Source organism: Orycteropus afer, unplaced genomic scaffold (genome assembly GCF_000298275.1).
Source record: "Orycteropus afer afer isolate SDZICR_OR568_19922 unplaced genomic scaffold, OryAfe1.0 scaffold00152, whole genome shotgun sequence".
NCBI classification, from domain to species: domain Eukaryota; kingdom Metazoa; phylum Chordata; class Mammalia; order Tubulidentata; family Orycteropodidae; genus Orycteropus; species Orycteropus afer.
The window spans coordinates 367,029-394,376 of NW_006921739.1; the positions used below are offsets into that span (position 1 = coordinate 367,029).

At 40.0% G+C, this 27,348-nt stretch overlaps 1 protein-coding gene across 1 annotated transcript in view; it reads right to left on the reverse strand.

Annotated features, from left to right (window-relative positions):
* LOC103201481 (uricase) overlaps positions 1–27,348 on the reverse strand; it is a 53,069-nt gene that overhangs the window by 5,694 nt on the left and 20,027 nt on the right. The window contains exons 2-6 of the mRNA XM_007946187.1: positions 22,521–22,637; positions 22,344–22,422; positions 5,221–5,407; positions 3,123–3,246; positions 856–939 (exon numbers count right to left, since the gene is read on the reverse strand). Coding sequence (XP_007944378.1) covers positions 856–939; positions 3,123–3,246; positions 5,221–5,407; positions 22,344–22,422; positions 22,521–22,637 — 591 coding nt within the window. The remainder of the gene's footprint in view (positions 1–855; positions 940–3,122; positions 3,247–5,220; positions 5,408–22,343; positions 22,423–22,520; positions 22,638–27,348) is intronic.

The window sequence follows — 27,348 nt, forward strand, 5'->3', positions numbered from 1 at the left end:
GGGATCGGGCAGTGTTTCGTTCTGCTGTGCATGGGGTTGCTATGAGTCGGAAACGACTCGACGGCACTTAACAACAACAACAACAGTCAGTGGGGCAGTGGTTAAGTACTCAGCTGCTAACTGAAAGGTTGTTTGTTTGAATCTGGAAGATGCTTTTCAGGAGAAAAATGAGGCAGTCTGCTTCAAATTAGAGCCTTGGAAACCATTTGGGGTAGTTCTACTCTGTCCAATAGGGTTGCTATGAGTCAGAATCAACTCAACAGCAGTGGGTCTGGGGTTGGTAGATGGACATACTAAGTGGTTTAACTTTCTGCCATGGCTAAAAGTGAGTCAGGGCTGGTGCTTTTTCCAAGGTAAGGTTTCCTTTCAAAAAGTGAACTACTTCTTCTTGCCTTCTGTAATTGCAATTAGAAACACAAATACTCTTTCTTCTTTCTATGTGTTGTGTATGCTATTGAATTGACAACATAATCAAAGGTAGAGGTGATGGAAGAAACTAAAATAGCATCTTTTTTTTCTCCCTATTGCCTCATAATGAAGAATAATGAAGCTGTAACCTTGTGTGGCACCTTTTGAGGCAGCAGATCTCTGAGCTGTTTCCTTGGGCACACTGTGTTCTTTCTTTGTCTTTCCCTCTGCAGCTTCCAACCATCCTCTATAATTATTCATCCACTTCAAGGGTACTCTAGCCTCAGGCATTGAAAGGCCCAGGGTCTCAGAGAGCTCTAATCAGTGGCCAACTATAAGTATTCCCCAAAGCAATAGCTGCTGAGTTTCAGTCAGTGATATTATCATTCCAAGTTTATAAAGAGGGGTGGGGAATTGTGCTTTGACTAATTTTCAAAGTTCTCTTACCTCTTCCTTGTTGATCAGTCCCATTTTGGCCATGTCTATGTTAAAGTAGTGAATATTTGGCAGGCTGATTTCCATGTCTTCTATCTGTAATGAACAATAATATGTATCACACTGAGCAATGGTGTGTCTTTCTATCACCAACCCCCACATCTCACTTAGGCTCTGCCTCTGCCTCTGAAGCACCATCTGCTGCCTCTCTATTGTCCGACCTTCTTCTCTCCTACTAGCCCTACTATTAGAGGGTAAGCCAACCTTTCTCAGTGTACAACATCTGCTCCTCTGAAAAGTAAGGGTTCTTTGGATCACAAATCTAAGATACCTATATGCTGGCAAGTCAACCTCCCAAATTCCTCCTAATTTCATTCCCTCCTCTCTAGGCCTTGGGGTAAGACAATAATTGGAAGCCCATGTATTAGATTCCTAAAGATTTAAAGGTTATAAATCAAAATAACAAATTTTTATGAGTAAAATATGTTCTAGTCTTCTAACTTTACAAATATACCTTTGTAATGACCTGGAAGAGCTCTGGTAGTATAGTGCCTAAGGTATTTGACTGCTAACCAGAGGCTGATGGTTCAAATCCACCAGCCACTCCTCAGAAGGAAGGTTGGGCAATCTACATCCGTAGTGATACCACCTTGGAAACCCAAGGAGAGGTCACTATGAGTCGGATCTGACTTCATGGCAGTGAGTGTGGTGGTTTTTTTAAATGACCTGGAAGGTCACGTTCTAATTTAAAATTCTCTGACTCCTTAGAGTGTCATGCCAAGACATGGCAGCGTGAGAAGAGCCAACCCCTAGCCCTGGCCCACCCACTTTCTCTCTTGAATTAATGTGGGTGCATTAATTAATTATCCAGCCTGCACATCAATTCCTATTCACATCTCCTGTAACAGCTGCCCCTTTGATAACCCTCAAGTCTAATGGTGTGTACACCAATGGCATGATCTGTCCTCTAGAAGGTAAATCTGGGGAAGACACCTGTGCAGGCTCAGAAGTAGGCACAGGGTGATCTGGGCAGGAAATTCTGGAGGTCCAGGTATCCACAGAGTGGTCTAAAAGGGGATATGTAGGCTCCTGGAGGGTTTGTTCCCAGGGACCCACAAACACCTCACCCAGTGGAGAGGCATAGCTGGAGGAAGGCCAGAAAAGGGTTTCTAAAGTACTTGGTCATGGCAGGAATTCCTCTTGTCTGGGCCTAAAGGAAGTATTCCTCTCCTCCTGTCCATCCCCACCACTGCCTTATTTCAGGCTATCCTTGCCAGATTTCTGCAAAAACCTCTCAACAGATCTCCTTGCCTGTGATCTGTCAGCCTTTTAATTCACACTTCTTTCACAGTGATCTTTCTAGAATGCAAATCTGGTCATGCCACACCCTGCTTATATCCTAAGAGAGCTCAGGATAATGTACAGACTCTGTAGCTAAGCCCAAAATAGCTCTTCCTGATTTGGACCCTGTCTCTGGGCACATGGTAATACTTTCACTCTTAGAGCTTCACATATGGTCAACAAGCTCAACAGTAAATAACTATACCAGGCTGCCTCCTGTCTCCATAACTTCCCCCTGCTCCCTCACAATGAAGTGTGAACCCAGATAACCCCACTTTATCCCTAAAGCCTCAACGCAAGCACCTCTCCCTCCAGAGAACCTAGCCAGCCCTGTCCCCTAAACTTGAGTTAGGTGCATTCCTTTGTATTTCCATAATACTCTATTCTCTAGTGTTTTGTTAGTTTACTTATGTTCTTCTTCTTCTTCTTCTTCTTTTTTTTTTTTTTTTTTTTTTTCACTGAACGATGAGCTCTTTCAGGATAGGGACCATTTCTAATTTATCTTTGTATCCCTCATGTCCTGGCAGAGACATAATAACCATGCAATAATATCAAATGGATGCTCAGATGGATGGATGGACAGTATCTCTCTACATCTAACCTTTGTTCTCTGACTCCCCTGAAATATAGGTCCTCCATTTTATTGCCACTCCCTCAAAGCACTCAGGTGTCCTGAATATGAGGTCTAATTCAGCAAGTTGAAATAACTCAAAGAATTCTCAATAAAACTAAAGAACCACAGCAGTGGCCTATGTTTTTAAATTAGACAGATTTTTTCCATTTTTTGTTCTCTTCTCACTTGCTATAACAAGCTTTTGAACAATAACAGATGTCATTTTTCCTGTATCTTATGATTTCTTATTTTAACTCTCACTTAGAGCTGACAGGAAACACAACAAATTCTCTCAATCCTCAGAATGAAAAGTAACAAAATGTACCTTAGGAATCCGGCTCAGGGTGAGCACCTGGATATCATAGAGGGTCTTCTGGACAGAGGGTGAGTACTCGCCTTTGTCATAGGGCCCAGCAAATTTCTCCAGGACAATATCCCGAACAGTGTCCCTGAAACCCAGAGAAGGGAACTGAGGACTCTCAAGAATTCATTAGAAAGCTGAGAAGCAGTGACCTCTCTGTCCCTCAGAAAATAATGTTATTGCTGGTTTTAGAAGAGATTAATATTTTATAATCCCAAGAAATCTCACTTCCCATTCCCCTTCTCTCTCTCTCTCTCTCTCACACACACACACACACACCACCACCACCACCACTACTACAACCACCACCATTCAACAAACATTGACTATCATTAAGCTGTCTTCGTAGTCTAACACCAGGGCCAAGTGGGCATTCCAGGGTAAACCTCCTTCCACATTTGAAGAACTTATAAAGAGGATTCAAACACTCTGACCTTCTTACTGCTCAGCTTGGCTGGTCCCTTGAATAGTTACTTGACTGAGTCCCCACAGAAAGGCAAAATTCCAATGTCATCACTCATTCATTTAGTTTATTTTCTTCCTAGCATTTATCACTAATATCATATCATTCTTGTTTATCTATTTTCCCAGAAAGTTAAGCTCTACAGTGCCAGAAATTTTGCCTATTTCATTTTACTGTTACATCTCTAGTAACACATATTATGTGATCACTAAACATTTATTGTTTTGCATAATTCATATGCCAAATATTCTTTAGATACTTACAAGCCAAGTATTCTACTAGCCTTTGCAATACTAATATGAATAAAATATGGTCTTTGTTCTAATAGTTGAGATTGGCGTGTACATGAATATTCATTCATTCAAGAATATTTGATTTCCCACTAAGTACTAGACAATACATCGTAATACCCACTATGCTCATGACTAGAAGGTCTAGGGAGAATTTCACCCAAAAGAAGACATTTTGAGCTGAGTCTTAAAGGCTTAATAGAAACCTATCAGGTAAGGACAGGAAGTGGAAGGGCAAAAATAGCCACATACACTGATGCAAAAAAGAACACAGTAATCAGGCAATTAAGTAATTGAGAAACTTCGAAGTAGTCTGATTTAAGAAGGAAAGGTCTGTAGGTTTTGCAGAGCCATATTTTCACATTATCACATAATTAAAGAAGCAGAATAAAACTGTATCAGTAAGAGCAAGCTACCAGGAGGCACATTCCAGCTTATCATAGGGTAAAAATTCCTAACAATTAGAGCTTTAGAAATGAAATGAGATGCCTAGTCAAAAAGCAAGTTCTCTGTCTCTGTGAGTTCATAAGCCTAATTATTGCTTGTCAAGGATATTATAGTAAGAATCATACCTTTCCATTTTTAAAGCATTTATCATTTACAAAGTGCTTCTATGGATATCATCTTATTTTAAGTTTAGCCCAGGGTGACTGATAGTCTCAGTTTGCCTAGGACCAAAGGGTTTACCAGGACTTCAATTGCTAAAAGCAGCAAAGTCCTGGGAAAAGTGAGTCACCCTAAACTAGTTTAGCCCTCCCTGCAACCCTCTGAGCTACTAAGGCCAGATATTATTATCTTCATTTAATCCAGTGGTTCTTAAAGTGTGGTTTCCCAGTCTACCAGCTTCAGCATCACATGGGAGTTTGTTAGAAACACAAATTCTTGGATCCTACCCTGTTGTTGTTGTTGTTGTTATTTGCCGTCGAGTCGGATCCAACTCATAGCGACCCCTCCCTGGATTTCTGAGGCAGCATCACTACGGAAGTAGATTGCCCAAACTTCCTTCCGAGGAGTGGCTGGTGGGTTTGAATTGCCACCCTTCTGGTTAGCAATCAAGTGCCTTAAGCACTATGCTATGGTCCTACCCGAGACCTACAGAATCAGAAACTCTGGGGAGTGGGCTCTATCAATCTGTGTTTTAACAGATTCTAATGCCAATTAATGTTTGAGAACCACTGATTTAGTAAATTAAAAACAGAGAGCCTCAAACTAGGAATCCCTTTCAGATATAACACTCCATGAACTCTGAGCCCCTGCAAAGAGAAAATTACTACCTTCCTCAGAGCCAGGCCCTCACACCCATTCATACCAGGTGGCTTCAAAGTCCACATCTCTGCACTGGTGGTATTGCCACTTGCAGTACACTTGGGTGGCAAAGCACCGGTCCTTCACCTCAGGGAGGGTGGTGAACTGGTCTTTAATGAATCCTTCAAATCCAGACTGAGTTGTTTTCAAGACCTTGAGGTCTTTGATTCCAGAATGAATAACTGGAGGTCCTGTTTTTAGTTTTAAAAAAATAAAATAAAAGGGTAAGAAAGGATGAGGTCATTAAGGAAAAAAAAAAAAAAAAGATATCTTCTCACTGAGACCTAACACTGAGAATGCTGGTCATTAAAACATGGCACACTATGTTGATACAAAGAACTACATCTTTGCTCCTTGTTTTCTTGGCCTAGTGCCTAAGGCATTTGACTGCTACCAGAAGGCTGGCAGTTCAAACCCACCAGCCACTCTTCAGAAGGAAGATTAGGCAATCTGCCTCCTTAGTGATACCACCTCAGAAAACCAAGGAGAGGTTGCTATGAGTTAGATCTGACTTGACGGGAGTGAGTTTGGTTTTTTTGATTATCTTCTCTTCAGTCTGAGTGATGAGAATGGTATGCTTTTCTGTTTATCTGGATTCCATGAATCCTGCTCTGAAAAGTTAGAGTCAACTACAAAGTTTAGAAGGTACACAGCATCAACAGAAGGTTGCCTATCCTTGCTTCTTACACTAACTACAAGCTTGAGGACTTCCCAAAGTCACCCTTAGGTTTGCCAATTCTCTATAAAGACTCATAGAACTCACTGAAAGCTATTATACCCACACTTACAGTTTATTTGATGGAAAGGATACAAATTAAAATCAGCCAAGACAAGAAGTACACAGGGTAGGATCCCCAAACCAAAAACCAAACCCATTGCCATTGAGTTGATTCTGACACATGGTGACTCCATGTGTTGCAGGGTAGAACTGCTCCATAGAGTTTTCTTGGCTGTAATCTTTATGGAGGCAGATCCCAAAGCCTTTCATCAGGGGTACTGCTGGATGGGTAGACAGACAACCTTTAGGTTAGCAGTTGAGCACAAACCATTTGCAATGCTTAGTTACCATGGGTGGAGTTCAGGGAGTACCAAATATGAAGCTTCTATATCCTCTCTCTGGGAGCTCTGGTAGTGTAGTGCCTAAGGCACTTGACTGCTAACCAGAAGGCTGGCAGTTCAAATCCACCAGCCACTCCTCGGAAGGAAGGTTGGGCAATCTACTTCCGTAGTGATAACGCCTTGGAAACCCAAGGAGGGGTCGCTATGAGTTGGGTCCGACTTGATAGCACATAACAACAACAACAACATATCCTCTCTCTATGGAATTAGGACATATCCCTTACCCAAAACTGATGTGTAACAATATGCATGAATATTGTGAACCAGGGAAGCTTACTCAAGTCTCAGTGTTCTGAGTTTTTATTGAGGCTTCATTATGTAGGCATGATGGATTGATTTTGATCACACATGTGGTTGATCTTGGTCTCTAAGGCAACTTATAGCACATGACACAAAACCCCTACCCTAAATCACATGGTTAGTCTTTCTGTTGTCCTAGGTTTCACTTTTAGATTGTCCAGTGATTTAAGGTCCCCAGGAAAGCAAAGACACTCCTATCAAACTTAACATTCCGAGAACCCAGAGATTATCTCCCAGAAACTGAAGGTAAATGCCAGAAGTTCACTTGGGGCAAGGCCAGCTTATTTACTACATACCTGCCCTAGGGGAACTGAATGCCAGAGAATAAACTTCCCAGTTGTGATGAAGCTCACAAAAATGAATACTTTCAAACACTTGCAGGGGTATTTTCTAAGCCAAAATACCTTACACCTTTTGAGCTCTATCTCATTCAACAGGCAGTTATACCAAAATGAGTTAATAAGGTCCTCAAGAGTCATTCCTCTATCTAATATTGACACTGAAATTCATTTTCCTGGGGATTGTTCTCATAGGACAACCACATACGTTGGCTGATGACTCCATAAGACCCTAACGATGTCTCAGTTCTCTTTTATTAATGAGCTCAGAAGAACCAGACAATGTCAAGCATGAGTAGAAGTGTGTGCCTGGCTGAATCCAAGTAGAGACTGAGAAGATGAGGCTGATAGCCCAAAGGTATCAATGCGCCTGAATTTATATCCATAAAGGCTTTTGATTTTCTACTGAAAAAGAAAGGAAAAAGTTAGTTCATGCATACCTATGGGACAGAAGGAAGAGTTGGAAACAGTGGAGGAGATATGGCTATTCCACTGTCCCTGAGGTCACCTCATATGGTGAATGGAGGAAGTGGGAGTGTGACAGGCATAATCTGAAGAAGCTATTTATTTGTGTGTCAGACTGTTCTGGCTTAGGGCCCAGGTGACAGGTGGAGCACAGAGTTGGAGGTAGGGAAGACTCTTTCTGTTTTACTGCAGGAAGCACACTGTAGCTCCAGCACTTGGATGGAGGTTGAAGAGAACATGGAGACATGTGACATATTGCGAAGTCTCAAGCTACAATGCTTTGTGGAGAGCAAACTTCTTCCCAATTGACACTGCAAATGCCGGCAGAGCCAATAAAGTAGTAGTGGTGCCCAATGTGCAAGCTTGTTCTGAGCATATGGGTGACTGCTGCTGGGGCCTGTCAGAGGAAGGGGTGGGAGAGTTTGGCTAGAGAGGCTCTGTATCTTTAAAGTGAGGAGCTTCAAAGCCAGGGAAATTCGGGAATCAACATTAGCAGGCTGATGAGATGGGGCTTGTGGCGGGGTGGTGTTGAGGGAATAGTTGGGTACAAACATCTAACTCCAAAGTGTCATGGGAGAATTATTAAGGTTACTTCTTTTCAGTCACTAAGTTCATTCCATCTATTATGTATGCTTCATGGCCTGTTTCTGTAAATCAAGGCCCTCAGGTGACAGGCATCACTATAAGGCATGTGGTCTTCATTGAAGAACAAGAATGTAACTCATGGTCCACAATTAAAATCCAAGGCAGCTCTTAATAATCTAGTCATTTACATCCGTGGTGTGGTTTCAATAACTGCAGTTAACCCAGTAGCTGTGGAGTTTCAGAACTAGGTAAATAATGACTGTAATTCAGTATTTTCTCTGCTAAATGTATACATCTACCAGACAGCAATGACTAGTGGGCAGTGGCAGATCTGCTGATTAAATAAGTGCTGATGAAATAAGGTGCTCTATGCAGAATGCTCCAGGATAAGGTGTCAAAACAGAAAATGGTATTTTTTAAAAAAATATTTTCAAGTTTTCATTGGAAACTATATCTGAAGAAAGATAAAGATACAAACAATGCTCTATGTGGCTAATGGCCAATGCCCACCATAGCTGCTGGGTTTATAAGATTTACAGCAGAACCTCTAAATGTATAAAGATAAAACCCATTAAAGATCTGTGAACATGGTTCCACAAATCAGCATTTCAAAAATGCAATGTAAAAAATAAAAAAAAAAAAAAAACAACTCACCGCCATCGAGTAGATTCTGATTCATAGCGACAACCTCCCACTGGGTTCCTGAGGCTATAAATTTTTATGGAAGTAGATCACCCCATCTTCCTTCCATAGAGCGGCTGGTGGGTTTGAACCACTGAGGCAACTGAATGCCTTATCCACTATGCCACCAGAGCCAATCAAAGTGAGTCCAAATCTCAAGAAAACTGTGTAAGTGTAGCAATCTATTCATGTCAAGGAATAAGTCTCTTACATTTATTCTCTTTCTCTTCTAGACAGTTCACTCCTATCAGTCTTTACCATTTCCCTTCTCCTTGCCTTCAACTCAGACAAATTGCAGCAAGAGAGAGAAGGGGGGAATCAACATTGGCTGAGAACCTCCTGACTGTCAGATGCTGTATTGGGTATTATTCAGTCTTTATCTTATTTAAGGGGTACTGCAGGATTTTAAGGAGTGCTGGTGGTTCAGTGGTGTGGTAGTTCAGTTTGTGTGTCAACTTGGCTGGGCCTGGTTGAGTGGCTGGGCAGCTGGTGGTAGTTATTCCCCATGATGAGACTGGCAATCAACTCCATGGTAGGATCTACCACAAGCAGCTGAGTAGCTGCCTTAGGGAATGTGGTCTGCTTCCTGTGTATATAAGGAGAAGCCTTAGGGAATGGTCTTTAGTTTATGGCACGCTTGGACTCTGCATGTGGTCATGTTGTTGTTCAGTAACCTGCCATGCTCTGGCAACCTTGGGACTTACAATGGACTTAAATTAATGGTCTTCCGTGCGGTTTGGTAACATTGGGACTGTGCCTTTTTCTTTGTTGACCTTGGGCTTGTTAGCCTCAGCAGCTAGTAACTGCCTGAGTGAAGAGATGCCTCTAGCTTCAGTGGGCCAGGAGCAAGAGGCAAAGCTGAAGCCCAAGGTTAAGGGGCTTTTACCCAGCCCCTAGAGCCTGGCACTAGAGCCTCCAAACTGTAAGATAATAAACTCCTGTTTGTTAAGGACATCCCATTTGTGGTATATTTCCTGTCAGAGTGGTACTAGGTAACCAGAACAAGTGGTTAAAGCATTTGGCTGTTAACCAAAAGGTTGGCAGTTCAAACCCACCAGCTGTTCAACAAAAGAAAGATGAGGCAATCTGCTTCCAAAAATATTTACAGCCTTGGAAGCTCTATGGGGGCAGATTGACTTGATCCTATAGGATCACTATAAGTCAGAATCAATGTGATGGCTGTGGGTTTTTGGGGGCATAGTTTTAAATCAGGAAAAATGTTCATCAGAGTTGTATCTTTTTACCATACTTATTCAATCTGTGTGCTGAGCAAATAATCTGAGAAGCTGGGCTGTATGAAGAACATGGCATTAGGAGTGGAGGAAGACTCATTAACAACTTGAGATATGCAGATGATACAACCTTGCTTGCTGAAAGCAAAGAGGACTTGAAGCACTCACTGATGAAATCAAAGACTACATTCTTCAGTATGGATTATACCTCAACATAAAAAAACCCCAAAAAATCCTCACAACTGGACATCATGATAAGCAGAGAAAAGGTTGCAGTTGTCAAGGGTTTCATTTTACTTGGATCCAAAATAAATGCTCATGAAAGCAGCAGTCAACACCCTTCAAGCCTAAGACTGAACTCACCCCTATGGCTCAACTTTCAGCCAAACAATAGACAGACCTAGAAGACCTAGGACAATCAACCATATGAAATCAAAAGGATAGCATTTGCCCAGGGATAAAGCTCAGAGGGCAGGAAACGATAGGAAAGCAGGGCCAAATGGAAATGATAAACACAGGGAGGAAGTGGAAAGAGGGCTGTTACATTATGGGGATTGCAATCAATGTCACAAAACAAAATGTGTTCGGATTATTGAATGGAAAACCAATTTGCTCTGTAAACTTTCATCCAAATCACAATAAAACGTAAAAAGAAAATAGAAAGAAGATGACTCACTGCATTGGCCAAAGCTGCTACAAAAGATCTCTTTAAAGTGTTAAAAAGCGAAGCTATCACATTGAGAACTGAGGTGCACCTGACCCAAGCCATTTTCCAATTGCCTCATATGCATGTGAAATCTGGACAATGAAAAAGGAAGGCTGACGAAGTGATGTTTTTAAATTATGGTGTTGGCAAAGAATATACCATGGATCTCCAGAAGAACGAAAAAATCTATCTTGGAAGTACAGCCAGAAGCTCCTTAGAAGCAAGGCTTGTGAGACTTTGTCTCACATACTTTGGACATGTTATCAGGAGGAACCAGTTCCTGGATAAGGACAGCATGCTTGGTAAAGTAGAGGATCAACAAAAAAGAGAAAGACTCTCAACAAGATAGGCTGACAGAGTGGCCCCAACAATGGGCTCAAACATAAAAATGATTATGTTATGGCACAAGACCAGGTAGTGTTTTGTTCTGTTGTCACTATGAGTCAGCAGACTCAATAGTACCTTACAACAACATCAACAGCTTATTTAATCTTTACAACCTGAAAAAGTAGGTTTTTTTCATACAGGTGAGTTTTAATCATTTGCTATAGTCACATGGCTAGAAAATAGTAGAGGTAGAGTTTGAACTCAGTACCACATTATGACATTCCATTATTTTCTTCCCCTTTTTTGGATCACCATTCATCCATAGAATGTTTCTTCCTTCCTTTATCTGCCTCTTCCAATTTCTGTGCTATCAGAAGCCTTTTCAGGAAACCAGAAGGTTGTCACTTCTTATTCTACAATGTGTTTTGAGGAACTCAGAGCTCTGAACTTGAAAATTCCATCTCCATTGGTCTAAATTGGAAACTGAAATGGCACTGCTGGAAATGGTCCTTGAATGTCTTAAAACTTCTTATTCCTTATTTTTTTTCTATTGAAATGGAAAAACTTCTTAAAGAAGCGACTCCCCTTAAGTCTTTATAAACTAATACTGTAATCTTCTTCCAGCAGAACTCCCTTGTAGAAAAGAAAATCCTATAGAAATGAAACACATGCATTTGCAATCAAGGGAAGGGGCAGAATGACTAATGAGAACATTTGAATGGGGATAAAGAGAAGGCAAAGGAAAGCCAAAGGCACATTTTATCTACATCATCTTTTCAGGTAGGGCTGATCTTGATCACCAGCATCAAAGTGAGCCAGTCAGACTTTGGCTTCTCCAATTGTCTTAATCATAAAAGGATTCCTGAATGCAGCGTTGCATACTAGTTGAGTCTACAGGCTTGGGGCTCAGATTCCCTGAATTCGAGCCCCAATCACACTCCCCATGCCTCTCCTATGAGCACTGTGCTCCTGAGGAAATTAGTTAACTTCTCTATACCATTATTTTTACATTTGTAAAATGAAGATGATAATTATACCCATTTCTGAGAGTTGATACCTAAGATAATACATATAAAGGACTTAGTAGAATGACTGTCTCAGAGGGAGTGCTCTATAAATGTTAGTTATTGTAACTGTTTTGGCATAACTGACTTTTTATTTTTAACCTCAACCACCTGTAAATATTTGCCATGTTTCACAGAGTCTCAGTGGGTTTTGAAAACTGCTCCTAATGTGCTTCCAGCCCTGGGATGAGACTTGTTTACCAGGGGAGTTTTAGTCCTGCTACTGAACTTTGAAATGGGATATGTTCTTGCTAGAATCTAAAGATGTAGAAACCAGTTGCATTTTCTAATGTATATCTTGGCTTCAGTTTCACGCAGAATGAAATGTCTCATGTTCCCAAAGACAATTAACTTTTGTCACAGTTTTGGCAGAACACAAACCATCAACTTTGGCACTCTCATCTTTCTATCAACAACAACAACCAAAAATCCTATTTTCTTTGATTTAAAAAAAAAAAATCTTTTTTCCCTTGGCACACTTCAGACACTTTGGATGAAATCAGAAATCTTATTTTATCTTCTCTATTGGCAGTGCCCCAGCCATCTGAACACTGGTAAGAACCCAAGCCTTTGAAATACATGGGCCCATCAACTAAAAATATCACGCCTAGCACACTCTAAAAATATTCCAATTTAGGTTAACAAGAAGTAATCCAACCAAAAAGATTGTCCTTTTCTAGGTTACTTCCCCTAAAACCACTTAATCAGCTTTTTTTTTTTTGCTCTTTCACCATGGGTGTAGAGTAGTGCAAAAGGAAGATTTTTGCATTTTACTTTGTGAGAACATAATCTTTTCTAGCTTTTAGTGTCCTCCTACACACTTAACAGACGGTGGTTTATCTCTCAGAGAAGCATACATCCTACCCTTTAGCTCTCTAAGGGAAAGAAGCTCACTGAAAATTAATAGAAAATAAGCCCAATTCTTTACCTACGCGTCAGGTGTCACAAGGCACAAAGCTTTCCTGAGCCAAGAAAAAAATCCTGTCATGAAGAGGATAATTGCTTCCATGTTTAACACCTCCAAAAAGGACATAAATAGCTGAAAGGATATTTAAAAACTATATTAAATCATTCTAGTAGAAAATCTTAAACTTGTAAAGTACTAGCAAAAGTGAAGATCAATTAAATATCATTTGCCTTTGAGAGTCCATTTAGCTCATGCAGGGAGAGTGAAAGCGCCTTCTGTGAAATTCTGGATGTGGAGAGATGACATCATCCAGAGGCAAAGAAGTTAACTGGGATTTTGTACAGCTAGGTGAAGATCAGGGTGATTTTTAAAGAACCTGTGTCTGCCAAGAACTATTCCTTTAGAGGAATTAGAGTGCTTATTCTTGATATCAAAAAGACATAAACAGATGTCTTGCCCTGAGTATCCCAATTTCTCAGTCTCACTTCTTTCATCTGCTCAGCTTGTCTCCTCTTAAATCTATTCTCCCTAAGGACTTTGGTTTCACCTCCCCCCTTCCTCAAACCATCCTCGTGACCTGTTCAGCCTCCTTGCCAACAGAAGAGTGTTTTTTACACCTACTATTTGAGGGCTTTTCTCCATCTCCTCTTGCCCTGCTTACTAAACTCACTGATGTGGAGTCGGATCCAACTCACAGCGACCCCTCCTTGGGTTTCCCAGGTGGTATCGCTACGGAAGTAGATTGCCCAGTCTTCCTTCCAAGAAGTGGCTGGTGGGTTTGAACTGCCAGCCTTCTAGTTAGCAGTCAAATGCCTTAGGCACTACGGAATTCTTATCATTGATATCAGAATGGAAGAAATTTAATGCTTAAAGAATTATGAATTATAAGTTAAATAGTGATGAGATTTGGGGGCCAATTTAGTTCAAATTTGTGATTCAACAGACCCAGTCATGTCAAGGCCCACTAACTTGAAGTTCAGCAGAGACACATAAGAGAAAGAGTTTGAAGGTTAAGATTCTGTATAATGCCTAAACCATTAGTCTGTGTAACACACACACACACACACACACACACACAGCCTCATTCTCCCCTCAGAGCTCAGGAAATCACAAACATAGCACCAGCCCTTGCCCCTTTGTGTGAACAAATTTCTGTTTCTCCCACATTCCTCCACAGAGCCAGCAGAACTTGAAACCACTGAAAAACAGTGTAAGGATGTAGCTTTAAAAGATCTACCAAGAAAGGAAACAACAATATAATGGGAGTTTTACAGCTATTTCCAGCACCTGGAATGGTGCTTGCTATTTCATAGGCATTCTATAAATGTTTGCTCAATTGATAAGAATGAATTCAGCCCACTAAGAGAAATCAGTCACATGTCCAACTGTGTCCACATGTCCCTTTTGGGTGTTGCATTGATGAATCTATTTGAAAGCTAAGTATTCTCCTCATCCTAGTAGTTTTGTGCATAGGGTCACTACAAGCTGGATCTGACTCAACAACACCTAATAACAACAACAACCAAAAGAGCACAAATCCCCACTCTCCAAAGACAGACACAGTACAAATGTCATCTTTCTATACACAATGCTGGAAGATGCACACACTCATATACATGTGCACATACATATCTGCATGTACTTAAGGCAACAGATGCCTCTCCTCTACCTCATCCCTGATAGCCCTGCATGATATCAGATGGGAGCTGGATTCTAAATACACCAACCTGGAGTTTCTGAGAATACCACTACAATGATTATAATACCTGAAGCTTTGTAATTTTCTGGAGAAAGAGAAATTTCTCACAGCATGCTATGTTGTTGTTGTTGTAGTATGCCATCGAGTCAATTTCCACTCATAATGACCCTATAGGACAGAGTAGAACTGCCCCATAGGGTTTCCAAGGCTATAATCTTTATGAAAGAAGACTGCCATATCTTTCTCCTATAGAGCAGCTGGTGGGTTCGAACTGGCAACCTTTCAGTTAATATCTGAGCACTTAGCCACTGCACCAGCAGGGCTCCTTGGCCTGATTACGGTGACTAGTTTTTCCACTCTGTAGCAGGCAAGTGACTAGAATTCATACTGATACTAGTTCCTGGTAATTCCTAGAAAGAACAAGGGTATGATGAGCAGCCTTCTTCTTATGATTAGAAAGTCCTATACTTGGCCATTCCACTGGAAGGAAGGTTGGGCAATCTACTTCCATAGTGATACTGCCTCGGAAACCCAAGAAGGGGACGCTATGAGTTGGATCCCACTCGATGGCAGTGAGTTTGGTTTGGTTTTGGTAGCTCTATTAAAGGTATTCTTGGGGAAGTCACTAATGACATATATTTGCCAAACTCTATACTTTCTTTTCAGTTCTCTTTCAACCCAAACTTCTTAACCCTCCATGCAGGGATTACTAAGCTGTTCACTAAATCTACTTCCTCCTCCTCCTCCTCTTCCTCCTCCTCCTCCTAGGCACCCAAAGCAACCAAAACCACTGCCATCAAGTCAATTCCAACACATAATGACCCTATAGGACAGAATAGAACTTCCCCATAGGGTTCCCAAGGCTGTAAATCTTTACGAAAGCAGACTGCCTCATCTTTCTCCCAGAGGGTGGCTAGTGCGTTCAAACCACTGATCTTTTGGTTAGCAGCCAAATGCCTTAACAACTGTGCCACCAGAGTTCCTTCCAAAGTACCCAGCTAGACTATATTTTCCAGCCTCCCCTGCATTTACAGGTGGCTGTGTTCTTTCTAGTAAAAGTGATGTGTGCTACTTCCAGGCTTGCTGCTTATGCTTAATGGACTTTGCTCCCTCCTCTGCTTCTCCAAGCTCTTCTGTTCTGGTTGTCTGGTAATGAAGACCTAATTTAAGGGTGCCCCTAAAAAGCAAGTATTAAAAATGTAAGAACTAGTTAGCCATGTGCAAAAAAAAAAACCAAAAAAACGAAGTTCGGCCATTATCTCAAACCATATACAAAGATTAACTCAGGAAAGGATGAAAGAGCTAAAATTACAAAATTCTTAGGGAAAAAAAAATAGGGATAAACCCTCATGGCCTTGGATTTTGCAAAGGGTTCATAGATTTGACACCAAAAGCACAAGCAACAAAAGAGAAAAATAGATAATTTAGACTTCATCAAAGTTAAGAACGTTTATGCTTCAAAGAACAGCATCAGAAAAGTGGAAAGGCAACCCACTTGGCAACCCATGCCAATACATGGGAGAATATATTTTCAAATGATATATCTGATAAGGGCCTCGTATCTAGAATATATGATGAACTCTTACTACTCAACAGTGAAAAGACAACCTAATTTTAAAAATGGGCAAGTGAGATGAATAAATATTTATCCAAGGAAGATATACAAGTGGCCAATAAGCACAGGAAAAGATGTCATTAGTCATCAGAGAAATGCAAATCAAAACTACAAAGAAATATCAGTTCACACTGACTAGGATAGTTAGAAACAAAAGTCAAATAATAATATGAATACAGAGAAAACAGAACCTTCATATTCTGCTGATGGGAATGCAAAATGGTATCCAAACAAAACCAAACTCACTCCCATCGAGATGGATCCGACTCATAGCGACCCCTCCTTGGGTTTCTGAGGCAGTATCACTACGGAAGTAGGTTGCCCAACCTTCCTTCCGGAGTGGCTGTGGAGTTTGAACCGCCAGCCTTCTGGTTAGCAGTCAAGTGCCTTAGGCATTATGGCACCAGAGCTCCCCAAAATAGTACAGCCACTTGGAAAACATTGTGGTGGTTCCTCAAACTATGAAATATAGAGTTACCATATGACCCAGCAATTCCACCCCAAGCATATACCCTAGAGAAATGAAAATATACATCAACACAGAAACTTGTACACAACTGTTTATAGCAGCATTATTCATAATAGCCAGAAGGTGAAAACAATCCACTGACAAATGGCTAAACAAAATGTAGTATGACCATACAATGGTCAGTCATAAAAGAATGAAGTACTGATACATGCTACATTAAGAATGGACTTTGAAAGCATTATGAGAGAAATCAGATATGACATATTATATGATTCCATTCATTTAAATGTCCAGAACAGGGAAATCTACAGAGATAGAAAATACATTGGTGGTTGCCTAGAGCTAAGTGTGGGCTGGAGGGGAGAGTGTGTGATAGGGTAAAAAGTAGTAAGAGTTGTCATCAGCCTGGGTACCTGAGTAAGTTTATGGGAACAGAGCATGTACATACATACACAGAATTGGACTTTTACAAAAAGAAGTAAACTTCTAGTTAAGAGCCATTACATGTGAATCTATTTGTTATGCATTGTGGTAATTAAGTTTGTGTGTCAACTTGGCTGAGCCTGCTTGAGTGGCTGGGCAGCTGGTGGTAGTTATTCCCTATGATGAGACTGGCAATCAGCTCCATGGTGGGATCTACCACAAGCAGCTGAGTAGTTGCTTTAGGAATGTGGTCTGCATCCCATATATAAGAATCAGCTTTGGGAATGGTCTCTAGCTTATGGCATGTTTGAACCCTGCATATAGTTGAGTTGTTCAGCAGCCTGCCATGCTCTGCCAGTCTAGAGACTTTCAATGGACTTCAATTAGTGGTACATTGGGACTGTGCCTTTTCACTTGTTGACCTTGTATTTGTTAGCCAGCAGCTACATGAGTGAAGAGACACCTCTAGCTTCAGTGGGCCAGAAGCAAAAGGCAGAGCTGAAGCCCAAGATTAAGGGACCTTCACCCAGCCCCCAGAGCCTGGCACTTTGAATTCGGACTTCTAGCCTCCAAAACTGTGAGAGAATAAACTCTTGTTTGTTAGAGCCATCCCATTTGTGGTATTTATGTTAGAGCAGCACAGAGGTAACCAAAACATGCATCCTATCAATAACTACCCTTGATTTCTTAAATTAATATTTTTCTGCCTCCATGACAACACTGTCCCCAATCCTATATTTCTCTGACCATTCTTTTGTCTCACCCTTAAACTGGGGGATACTCTTGCCTCTTCATTTTTCTCTCTTCTCACTTTATATATCTTTCTTGAGCAATCTCCTTTCTCCCCACAGTGTCACCTACCATCAATCAATTGGTAGTCCCCAAATCTACCTCAAACTTATATTCCCAAACTTACCAGCTTCCCCATTAAACTTTCTCCTTTTGCATATTTTCCATAGTCCATTCCCCCAATTCTTCCATTTTCTCTCTAGCCTCCCATCCTTTCTTAACCCCTAAGACCTACTGGTTTTACTTCAGAAATGCCTTATATAATGCCCTCTGACAATCTCCATTTCTATTGCTACTGCCTTAGTTCACACTCAACAATTTCCTCTTCTCCCTATTGCCTGTTTCTCCAGGCTGTTTGCCATACTTTGCTCAGAATTGCTGAACAAAAGTAAACATGCACACATACACATACACATCTGGGAAGACTTTCCCTGGCTTCCTGTTGTCATTCTAAATAATAATAATGGCATTTAAGGAGTGCTTCCCATGTGCCAATTACTGTGCTAAATGCTTTATATTTGACATTTGTTTCCTTTAAATCTCTGGATAACCTTATGAGATGGACACTGTTATTCTCATTTTACAAATGAAAAACAACTGAAGTAGATTGAGTAACATGCCGACAGTCACAAAATCATTAAGTAGTGGAGCTCAAATTCAAATACAGTCTAACTCCAAGACCTATGGGATTAACCAACATGTAAAACTGCCTGTATGTCAATATGGCACACAAATTTCTTCAGAGTCCAGCCCAAACCGACTTCATCTTCAACTCAACTTCATACATACTAAGTACTAGCCCACCAAATGTGTTACTATTCTGAAATGCTTTGCCCATGCCACAGTAAGATGAGTTGCCCAGGATGACAATCAGTGTAAGACAGATGTTCAAAATATTATTCTTCTCCTTCATGACTCCTATCTATATAAACTCTACCCACTGCCATTGAGTCGATTCCAACTCATAAACTCACTGCTGTCGAGTCAGATCTGACTCATAGCGACCCCTCCTTGGGCTTCCCAGGTGGTATATCTAGGGAAGTAGATTGACTAACCTTCCTTCCGAGGAGTGGCTGGTGGGTTTGAACCTCCAGCCTTCTGCTTAGCAGTCAAATGCCTTAGGCACTACCATAGTGACCCTATACGACCAAACAAAACTGGATTTCCAAGACTGTAAATCTTTATAGAAGCAGACTGCCACATATTTCTCCTGCAGAGTGGCTGATGGGTTTGAACTGCCAACCTTTTGGTTATCAGCCACATACTTTAACCACTGCACCACCAGAGCTCCTTCATACCTGTATCCATTCTTTTTCATTCTATTTGTAATTCTCTTTCCCCCTTCTATGCCAAGCATATTCTGAATCATTTTTCAAAAGTCAACTGGAATATTTCCTCCTTCCTGTCAAGTCTAGAAAGAGCTAGTTTTTTGCACCTCTTTGCTCTCACAGCATGTCTTTAATCCCTCCATTGTAGTCTTTAGTCCCTCATAGTATAGTAAATGCTGTTTATAAGTCAATCTCCTACTATTTAGCTATTATCAATCCATGAGAGTACAGTCAGGGAACATCATATTCAACTTTGTATCTACAGCTCCTAGAAAATATAATGAATGCTCAAAATCTAATTGCTGAACAACAGTATATGAATTAATGACACAAAGCACTTTTCATAAATGCTTTCATTTTTAAATTAGCTCTTGTGAAATCTTTTCTAGACTATCATTTTACATAGTTAAAGGTAGAATAAAGACTTTGCTAAGAATCCTAAGAATCACTGTAAAATAGTTTAGAACTGTGCTGACCAATATGATAGCCACTAGCCATATCTGTCTCCTAAGCACTTGAAACATAGCTAATGTGAATTAAAATTTACTATAAACATAAAATACACACAAAATTTTAAATATTCAATTTTAAAAAAGAATATAAAATATTTTATTAATGACTTTTATATTTATTATATTCTGAAATGGTATTATTTAATATATATTGAGTTAATAAAATACATTATTAAAATGAATTTCCCTTCACTTTTGCTTTTCTAATGTAACTACTTGAAAATTTTTAAATAATGTATATGGCTAGCACTATATTTCTGTTGGACAGTGCTGGTTTAGTGTTTATAATTTTATGAGGGTAGTCAATACAGAGTGCTAGTAGTTGAGTAGTTAAGCTCTCAGTTGCTAACTGACAGGTTGGCAGTTTAAACCCACCAGCCACTCAGCTGGAGAGAGATGTGGCAGTCTGTTCCCATAAAGACTGCAGCCTTGGAAACCCTATGGAGCAGTTCTACCCTGTCCTATAGGGTCGCTGTGAGTCAGAATTGATTCAGTGGCAATGGGTAGTCAATATAATTTGGGTAAAAAATGCCAACCTGGGAGTTAGAAAAATTTCCTTTCCTCTCTCCTCCAACATTACATATCAAAGCCAAGAAGGAAAGAGGAAGGAAGGAAGGGAGAAAAGGAGGAAGGAGGGAAAGAAGTAATGATGTTTATGGGTCAAATTGTGTCTTCCAAAAAATCATATTGAAGTCTTAACCGCCATACAGGTAAATGTGATACTGTTTGGAAATAGGGGTTTTCTTTGTCATGTTAATGACATCATACCAGAGTAAGATGGGCCTTAAACGTAATCACTTCTTAGTGACGTGTTATAATAAGAGCAGAATAGATACAGACACACCCAGATGTATCTAAGAGCCCAGGAATGCCAAGGATTGCTGCAAGTTCCTAGAAGACAAAAGAGACAAAAAAGGACCTTCTCCTAAAGCCAATGCCCTGAATTCAGACTTCTAGCCTTTTGAACTGTGAGAAAGTAAATTTCTGTTCTTTAAAGACATCCATTTTGTGGTGCTTTGTTATGGCTGTTGTTGTTGTTATGTGCCCTCGAGTCGGACCCAAATCATAGCAACCCCTCCTTGGGTTTCCCAAGCGGTATCACTACAGAAGTAGATTGCCCCATCTTCTTTCCAAGGAGTGGCTGGTGGGTTTGAACAGCTATACTATAGTAGGAGGGAAGGGAGGAAGGAAGGAAAGAAGAGAAGGAAGGGCAAGTGGGTGGAAGATGTTAACTAACAGCTCTATCAGAGTTTTTGTACTACATGACTACAAACAACTTATCATGAAGAAAAAAATCATGTTTTCACCTTTATTTAATAACTATTTAATCTCTTTTATAGCTGTTACTCAGACACTGAGATGGTCCTAGCTATGTCTAGAGTTTAACACAGATAGTAAAAAATATGAAATGATTGCTAGTACACTAAAACTTTCCAAGGGGAGAATTATCCAATAGGACTCAGAATAAAGAATAGGCAACATATGTATTTTATTAACCTTATAATATGTCTTATATTTATTAGATGCCACCTCGAAGTCCTACCCAAGAGAGCTAGAGAAGAAAGGAGAAACAGGAAAGAAAAAAAAGGAAAGGAAAAAAATTCTGAGCTCATATTCTCTCTTTATAATGATCACTAAAGTCTACTTTTTATGCTTTGCTTTATGATTCTTAAAGGTTTTCTAATCTAGTTTTTAGCCAATTATTGAACTCTACTCTGAAAACTTCAACAAATCAGAGGACAAGCTTTGAGAATTTTAATAGTATTTACTATGTTTAATTATCAGTACTAATAAGCTCTGTATTCTAATTATGTTCCACAATTAACTTTCAAATTTCTTGGTAAATAGAATTATATAATTGTTATTGCTGCTTTAAGTGAAAATCATTTTATTATTTTAATTATGATCATATCAATGGTTTTATTATTATGCAAATAAAATGTCATGGAAACTTGATTGCTATTTAGTAGAAATTTCCAATAAAGACTATTATAATTATAGGTTGGTAAAACCAAAAACCAAACTCTCTGCCTAGGAGTCAGGCCCAACTCACAGCGACCCCTCCTTGGGTTTCCAAGGTGGTATCACTATGGAAGTAGATTCCCCAACCTTCCTTCCGAGGAGTGGCTGGGGATTTGAACCACCAGCCTTCTGGTTAGCAGTGAAATGCCTTTGGCACTAAGCCACCAGAGCTCCTATAGCATGGTATATTATTAAAAAAAGGAAAGAAAAAGTCAGAAAGTTGAAAAGTTTTGATTCTTGTCTGTTGGTGACTTTTTTTTTTTTTTTTTTGCCGCACTTCAATATTGGGTAATAACAATGATTTTACCCCACTTAAGCCCCAGATTTGTTGCATAAGGAATTATTCCATTTTTATATTTTTAAGATAAAGAATGGAGAGTAATTCAATGTAATCCAGAATCACAGTTCTCAAATTCCCATCTCAGACTTACAAGCTCTCAAAATTCTCTATAGTTTCCTTGGTGTTAAAACATGGAGTTGTTTAGACAGAGGAAAGGAGACCTGAAAACATAATTGCAGAATCAAAGCACAAAAAATATCTCTCACCACTCCTTGTCTGTTCAGCCTCACAGAAGTGTGTTCCAGTGGGAGTGTGAATAAATGCATGGACATGCTTAACACCATTCTGAAAATTAGAAAAAAAAAAAAAAAAGTGAAAAATTCAGCATATGTTGTAAAACCAATTTATTAAATTAAACTGGGAACACAAATAAATGAGCTAACCCTTTCAAGACGCTTCCAAGGGACTTCTTCCACATAAACTTGAACTCGAATGACATGGTTAAAAGAAGAGAGGAAGTGCTCACAGATATGCATAGCAAAAGTTTCTATGCTTTTGATCTGTAAACAGAAATAAAATGCTAGTCATCAGAGATATTTGCCCCATTTTAAAATAAATTTTAGATACCCATAGAGCACTCTTTCTTGATCAAATTGTGTTTTAGAATCAGAAACAGAATTAGAATATTAACAGATGAGTTGATCCTTATTCCTAGTTTTGACTAGAACTCCCAAGTGTAGTTAATAAATCACTATCACCAGGTGAGACTCCACCTTGTTTTTAAAAGAAATCCACTTTGCAGGACAGGATATCAATGTTTGAGTGAAAAATAAATCAACAGGCAGATTCTTCTCAGTTACCACCTACACCAAGTACTACAGTACACTTCATAACACTCTTTATAGAGGTTTCTGAATGGGCTTCCCAGTTTCTGAAGGCATGATATTAATGAAGGGCCACCTCAGAATCCTTGCCTTGCATATTGTTGTTAGTTGCTGTTGAGGTGATTTCAACTCACTGGTACCCCATGCATTTCAAAGCAGAGCTGAACTTCATAGGATTTTCAAGGCTATGGCCTTTGGAAGCAGATCACTAGGCCTTACTTCCAACGTGCCTCCAGGTGGGTTTGAACTGCCAACTTTCTGGTTAGTAGTGTAGCTCTTAACCATTTTTGTTTCATAGGGGCTTCTTACTTCGCATACGACTTTCTATTGACATTCTCCAGACCCCTCAAACCATAAAGAAGCTTCCCATTCTACAAAAATTCTTCATGTTAATCTCCTCCAGGCAATGTTTTATGGTCCTCACAGTCTAAAATTTATTTCTGACTTTGTTTATAGTTAAGGTGGATTTTTTTGTACAAGTTTCCCTGGAATTGTTCTGTTGTATACTTGCTGTCACAGAATAATTGTTAATAACATCCTATTTCACCCTCAAAATTATCATAATTGTAAAAGCAATTATATAGTCACTCCATCTATAATGATGGAAGGAAGGCTGGGCAATTTACTTCCATAGTAATGCCACCACAGAAACAGAAGGAGGGGTCGCTGTGAGTCGAAATCCACTCAATGACAATGAGTTTGGTCTTTTTTTTTTTTTTTTTTTTCATATCTATAATGAATAAGGGAGCTCTGGTAGCATAGTGGCTAAGACACCTGCCTGCTAACCAGACGGCTGGCGGTTCAAACCCACCAGCCACTCCTCGGAAGGAACGTTGGGCAATCCTACTTTTGTAGTGATACTGCCTCAGAAACCCAAGGAGGGGTCGCTATGAGTCGGGTTTGACTCGACGGCACATAACAACAACAACAACAAATGATGAATAAATGTAAATTTTCTTAAATATCCAGGCCATTCCTTCACTTTTCTGCAACTTTTCATATAGTGTAGGAAATACAAGGATCTTGGTACCTGGTCCTGTTCCCTATCCCAGTACACAAGTTTTCTTTCAACTGATTTTATATTTTTAAGAGAGCCATGACTTTTTCTATATCCCTGCCTAGGCTTCCTGGGTCATTCTGATTAGAAAGGAAAAGGTTCGGGGGTAAAAATAGGCCTCGGAGAAAGTATATGTCTATTAGTTTGTTCATTTTATGCATCCTAGGCATGACTGCCATGCAAAAACACGAGAAAAGAAGTGTTCTAGTCTACATTTCTTGCCTTTGTAGACTTCTAAGCAAATTAAAAATTATTTTGAATTGCATTTATTATGGCTGACCAGAAATTCACTGTGGGTCCAGCACAGCTTCACTCATACTTATATAAACCCTAGGCAAAACCAAAAACCAAACTCATTGCCCTCGGGTTGGATCCGATTCATAGCACCCGTCCTTGGGTTTCTGAAGCAGTATCACTACAGAAGTAGATTGCCCAACATTCCTTCTGAGGAGTGGCTGGTGGGTTTGAACTACCAGCCTTCTGGTTAGCAGTCAAATGCCTTAGACACCAGGTGCTAAAATACTAATTCTATCTGATTCAAGACCCTCTAAAGAGTGTAATTGTTGCTGTTAGGTGGCATCAAGTTGATTTGGACTCATAGTGACCCCATGTGACAGAGCAGAACTGCCCCATTGGGTTTCCTGAGCTGTAATTTTCACAGGAGCAGATTGCTGTCTTTCTCCCACTGAACCTCCAGGTGAGTTCAAACCACCAACCTTTCAGTTATCAGCAGAGTGCATTTTTTTTTTTTAAACTTTTTATTGTGATTTGGGTGAAATTTTACAAAGCAGATTTATTTTACATTCAGCATTCATATACAGTTTCTTTTGTGACACTGATTACAATCCCCACAATGTAACAGCTCTCTTCCCACTCCCTCTAGTGATTACCCTTTCCCTACGTCCTTGCTGCCTATGCATTCCTGCTTCCCTGTGCAAATGCTGCCCTTCTGATCTGGCATGATTGATTAGTTTAAGAAATACATCTCCCTGGTATAGTTGTTCAGCTCGTAAGCCAATCTATTGTTTGGCTGAAAGTTAGCTACAGGGATGAGTCCAATCCCAGGCCTGAAGGCGGAATAAAGGGTTTCACCAGTCTCTATCAGACCAGTAATCCTGGTCTTCTTTTACATTTTTTTTTTGTTGTTATTCCACATTTTTTCCCACTCTATTTAGGATCTCCAATTCTGATCCCTTTCCAAGTGGTTGGCTGTGGTAGCAGGGAATCCTTTAATTCTTCTGGCCTTAGGGTCAAATAGGCTGAGGTTCTCATGGTCCATTAGTCATATGGACTAATTGTTTCCATGCATCTTTGATTTTCTTCACTTTTCTTTGCTCTGGATGAGGAGAGACCAATAGTTACATTTTAGATGACTGCTTTCTCAAGCTTTTAAGACCCCAGTTACTACTCATCAAATTAGGATGTAGAACAATATATTTGTATACTGGGTCATGCCAGTTGAGCCTGATGTCCCCTGCGACCATGGTCCTGAGCACACAGGCCCAGCAACTCATTTCCTCAAGGTGCTTAGTTGTGGCTAAGAAGTTATCCTAACTTTGCCCCATTAGCTCTATACTGCATATGGACAATTTTATAGCACATACAAATACATATGTAGGAATATCGTCTGCCCAACCTATGTATGGCTGTGGGTATATTCCCGTTCATCTGTCCATCTAATCTTCTTGCTTGTCTACCTATGTATCCACCCATAGATTAGTGTTAACAGCAGAGTTCTTAATACTTGTGCCACCCGGGCTCCTTGGAGAGTGCAGTTAACCACCATACATAGATAGTAAGATACTTTGTTGGTGCAGTGGTTAAAGCATTGGGCTGCTAACCAAATGATTGGTGGTTCAAACCCACCAGCAGCAACTCCACAGGAGAAAAGACCTGGCAATCTACTTTCATAAAGATTTATAGTCTAGGAAACCCTATGGGGCAGTTTTTTTTTTTTTTTTTTGTCTAATAGGGTCACTATGAGTAGGAATTGATGACACACAACCACACACATTCACACATATGGATAGTAAGTGGTAAGGGTTTTAGGTGGCACAGTGCCTAAGGCACTTGACTGCTAACCAGAAGTTTGGTGGTTCAAACTCACCAGCCACTCCTCGGAAGGAAGATTGGGTAATCTACTTCCGTAGTGATACTGCCTTGGAAACCCAAGGAGGGGTCGCTATGAGTACTGCACATAAGAACAAGGGTGTTAGGCAAGTTGTCGTTAGCTGACACTGAGTCAGCCCTGACTCATGGCAACCCCATGCACAACCCAAGGAAACGCTGTCCAGTCCTGCACCATCCCCATGATTGGTTGTAACCATTGTGATCCAAAAGGTTTTCATTGGCTGATTTTTGGAAGTAGAGCTCCAAGCCTTTCTTCCTACTCTGTTTCAGTCTGGAAGCTTTGCTAAAACCTGCTCAGGATCATAGCCACACAAAAACAATCACTGAAGGACTGGTAGTGGCTGTGCACGAGGTGCAATGGTTGAGAATCAAAGCTGGTCTCTCACATGAAAGGAAAGACTTCTGCCAATGAACCACCAGTGTCCCCTAGAAAAGTTAGAAAGGTGTTAAAATTTGCATCAATGAATCCTGTTGATAAAAAGAAATCGATCTTAAACTCAAGATTTTCTTCTGCAGTAACAATAAGAAGAAAATTGGCACTTTCACCTATATATCCATAGCCCTTCTACAAGAAAAGGATAAAATAAAATTATAGGGTTCAAAGAAATACTTGATAAGAATGTGTTAAATTCCATTTTGAAATTCTCTTCAGGCGACTATACTAATTAAGAAATTACATGTACATGTGTCAGATAGCCTTTTCTACCTAAAAGATGTTGTAATGAGATCTAAAAGAGAGAGCAAAGAGGTCATTAAAAAATAATAAGAAAGAAAATACAAAACATAAAAATTGAAGAAGCGAGCTTTTTCGCAAGTCTGAGACTTTAGGATAGAAAAGGAAATTAAAAAAAAATAGCTTAAATGTGAAAATAAAAAACACAGTTAAAAAGTAGAGGAAACTTGAAGACTGTAAAATGGTACAACCGTTGTGGAAAGCAGTATGGCAATTTCTTCAAAAGCTGGAATTAGAAATACCATTTGACCCAGCCATTCCATTACTAGGTATATACCCTAAAGAAGTGATAGCCATGACCAGAACAGATATATGCACACCCATGTTCATTGCAGCACTATTTACAATAGCCAAAAGATGGAAACAACTTAGGTGTCCATCAACTGAGGAATGGATAACCAAACTATGGTACATACACACAATGGAATACTATGCAATGCTAAAGAATAACGTAGAATGTGCAAAAC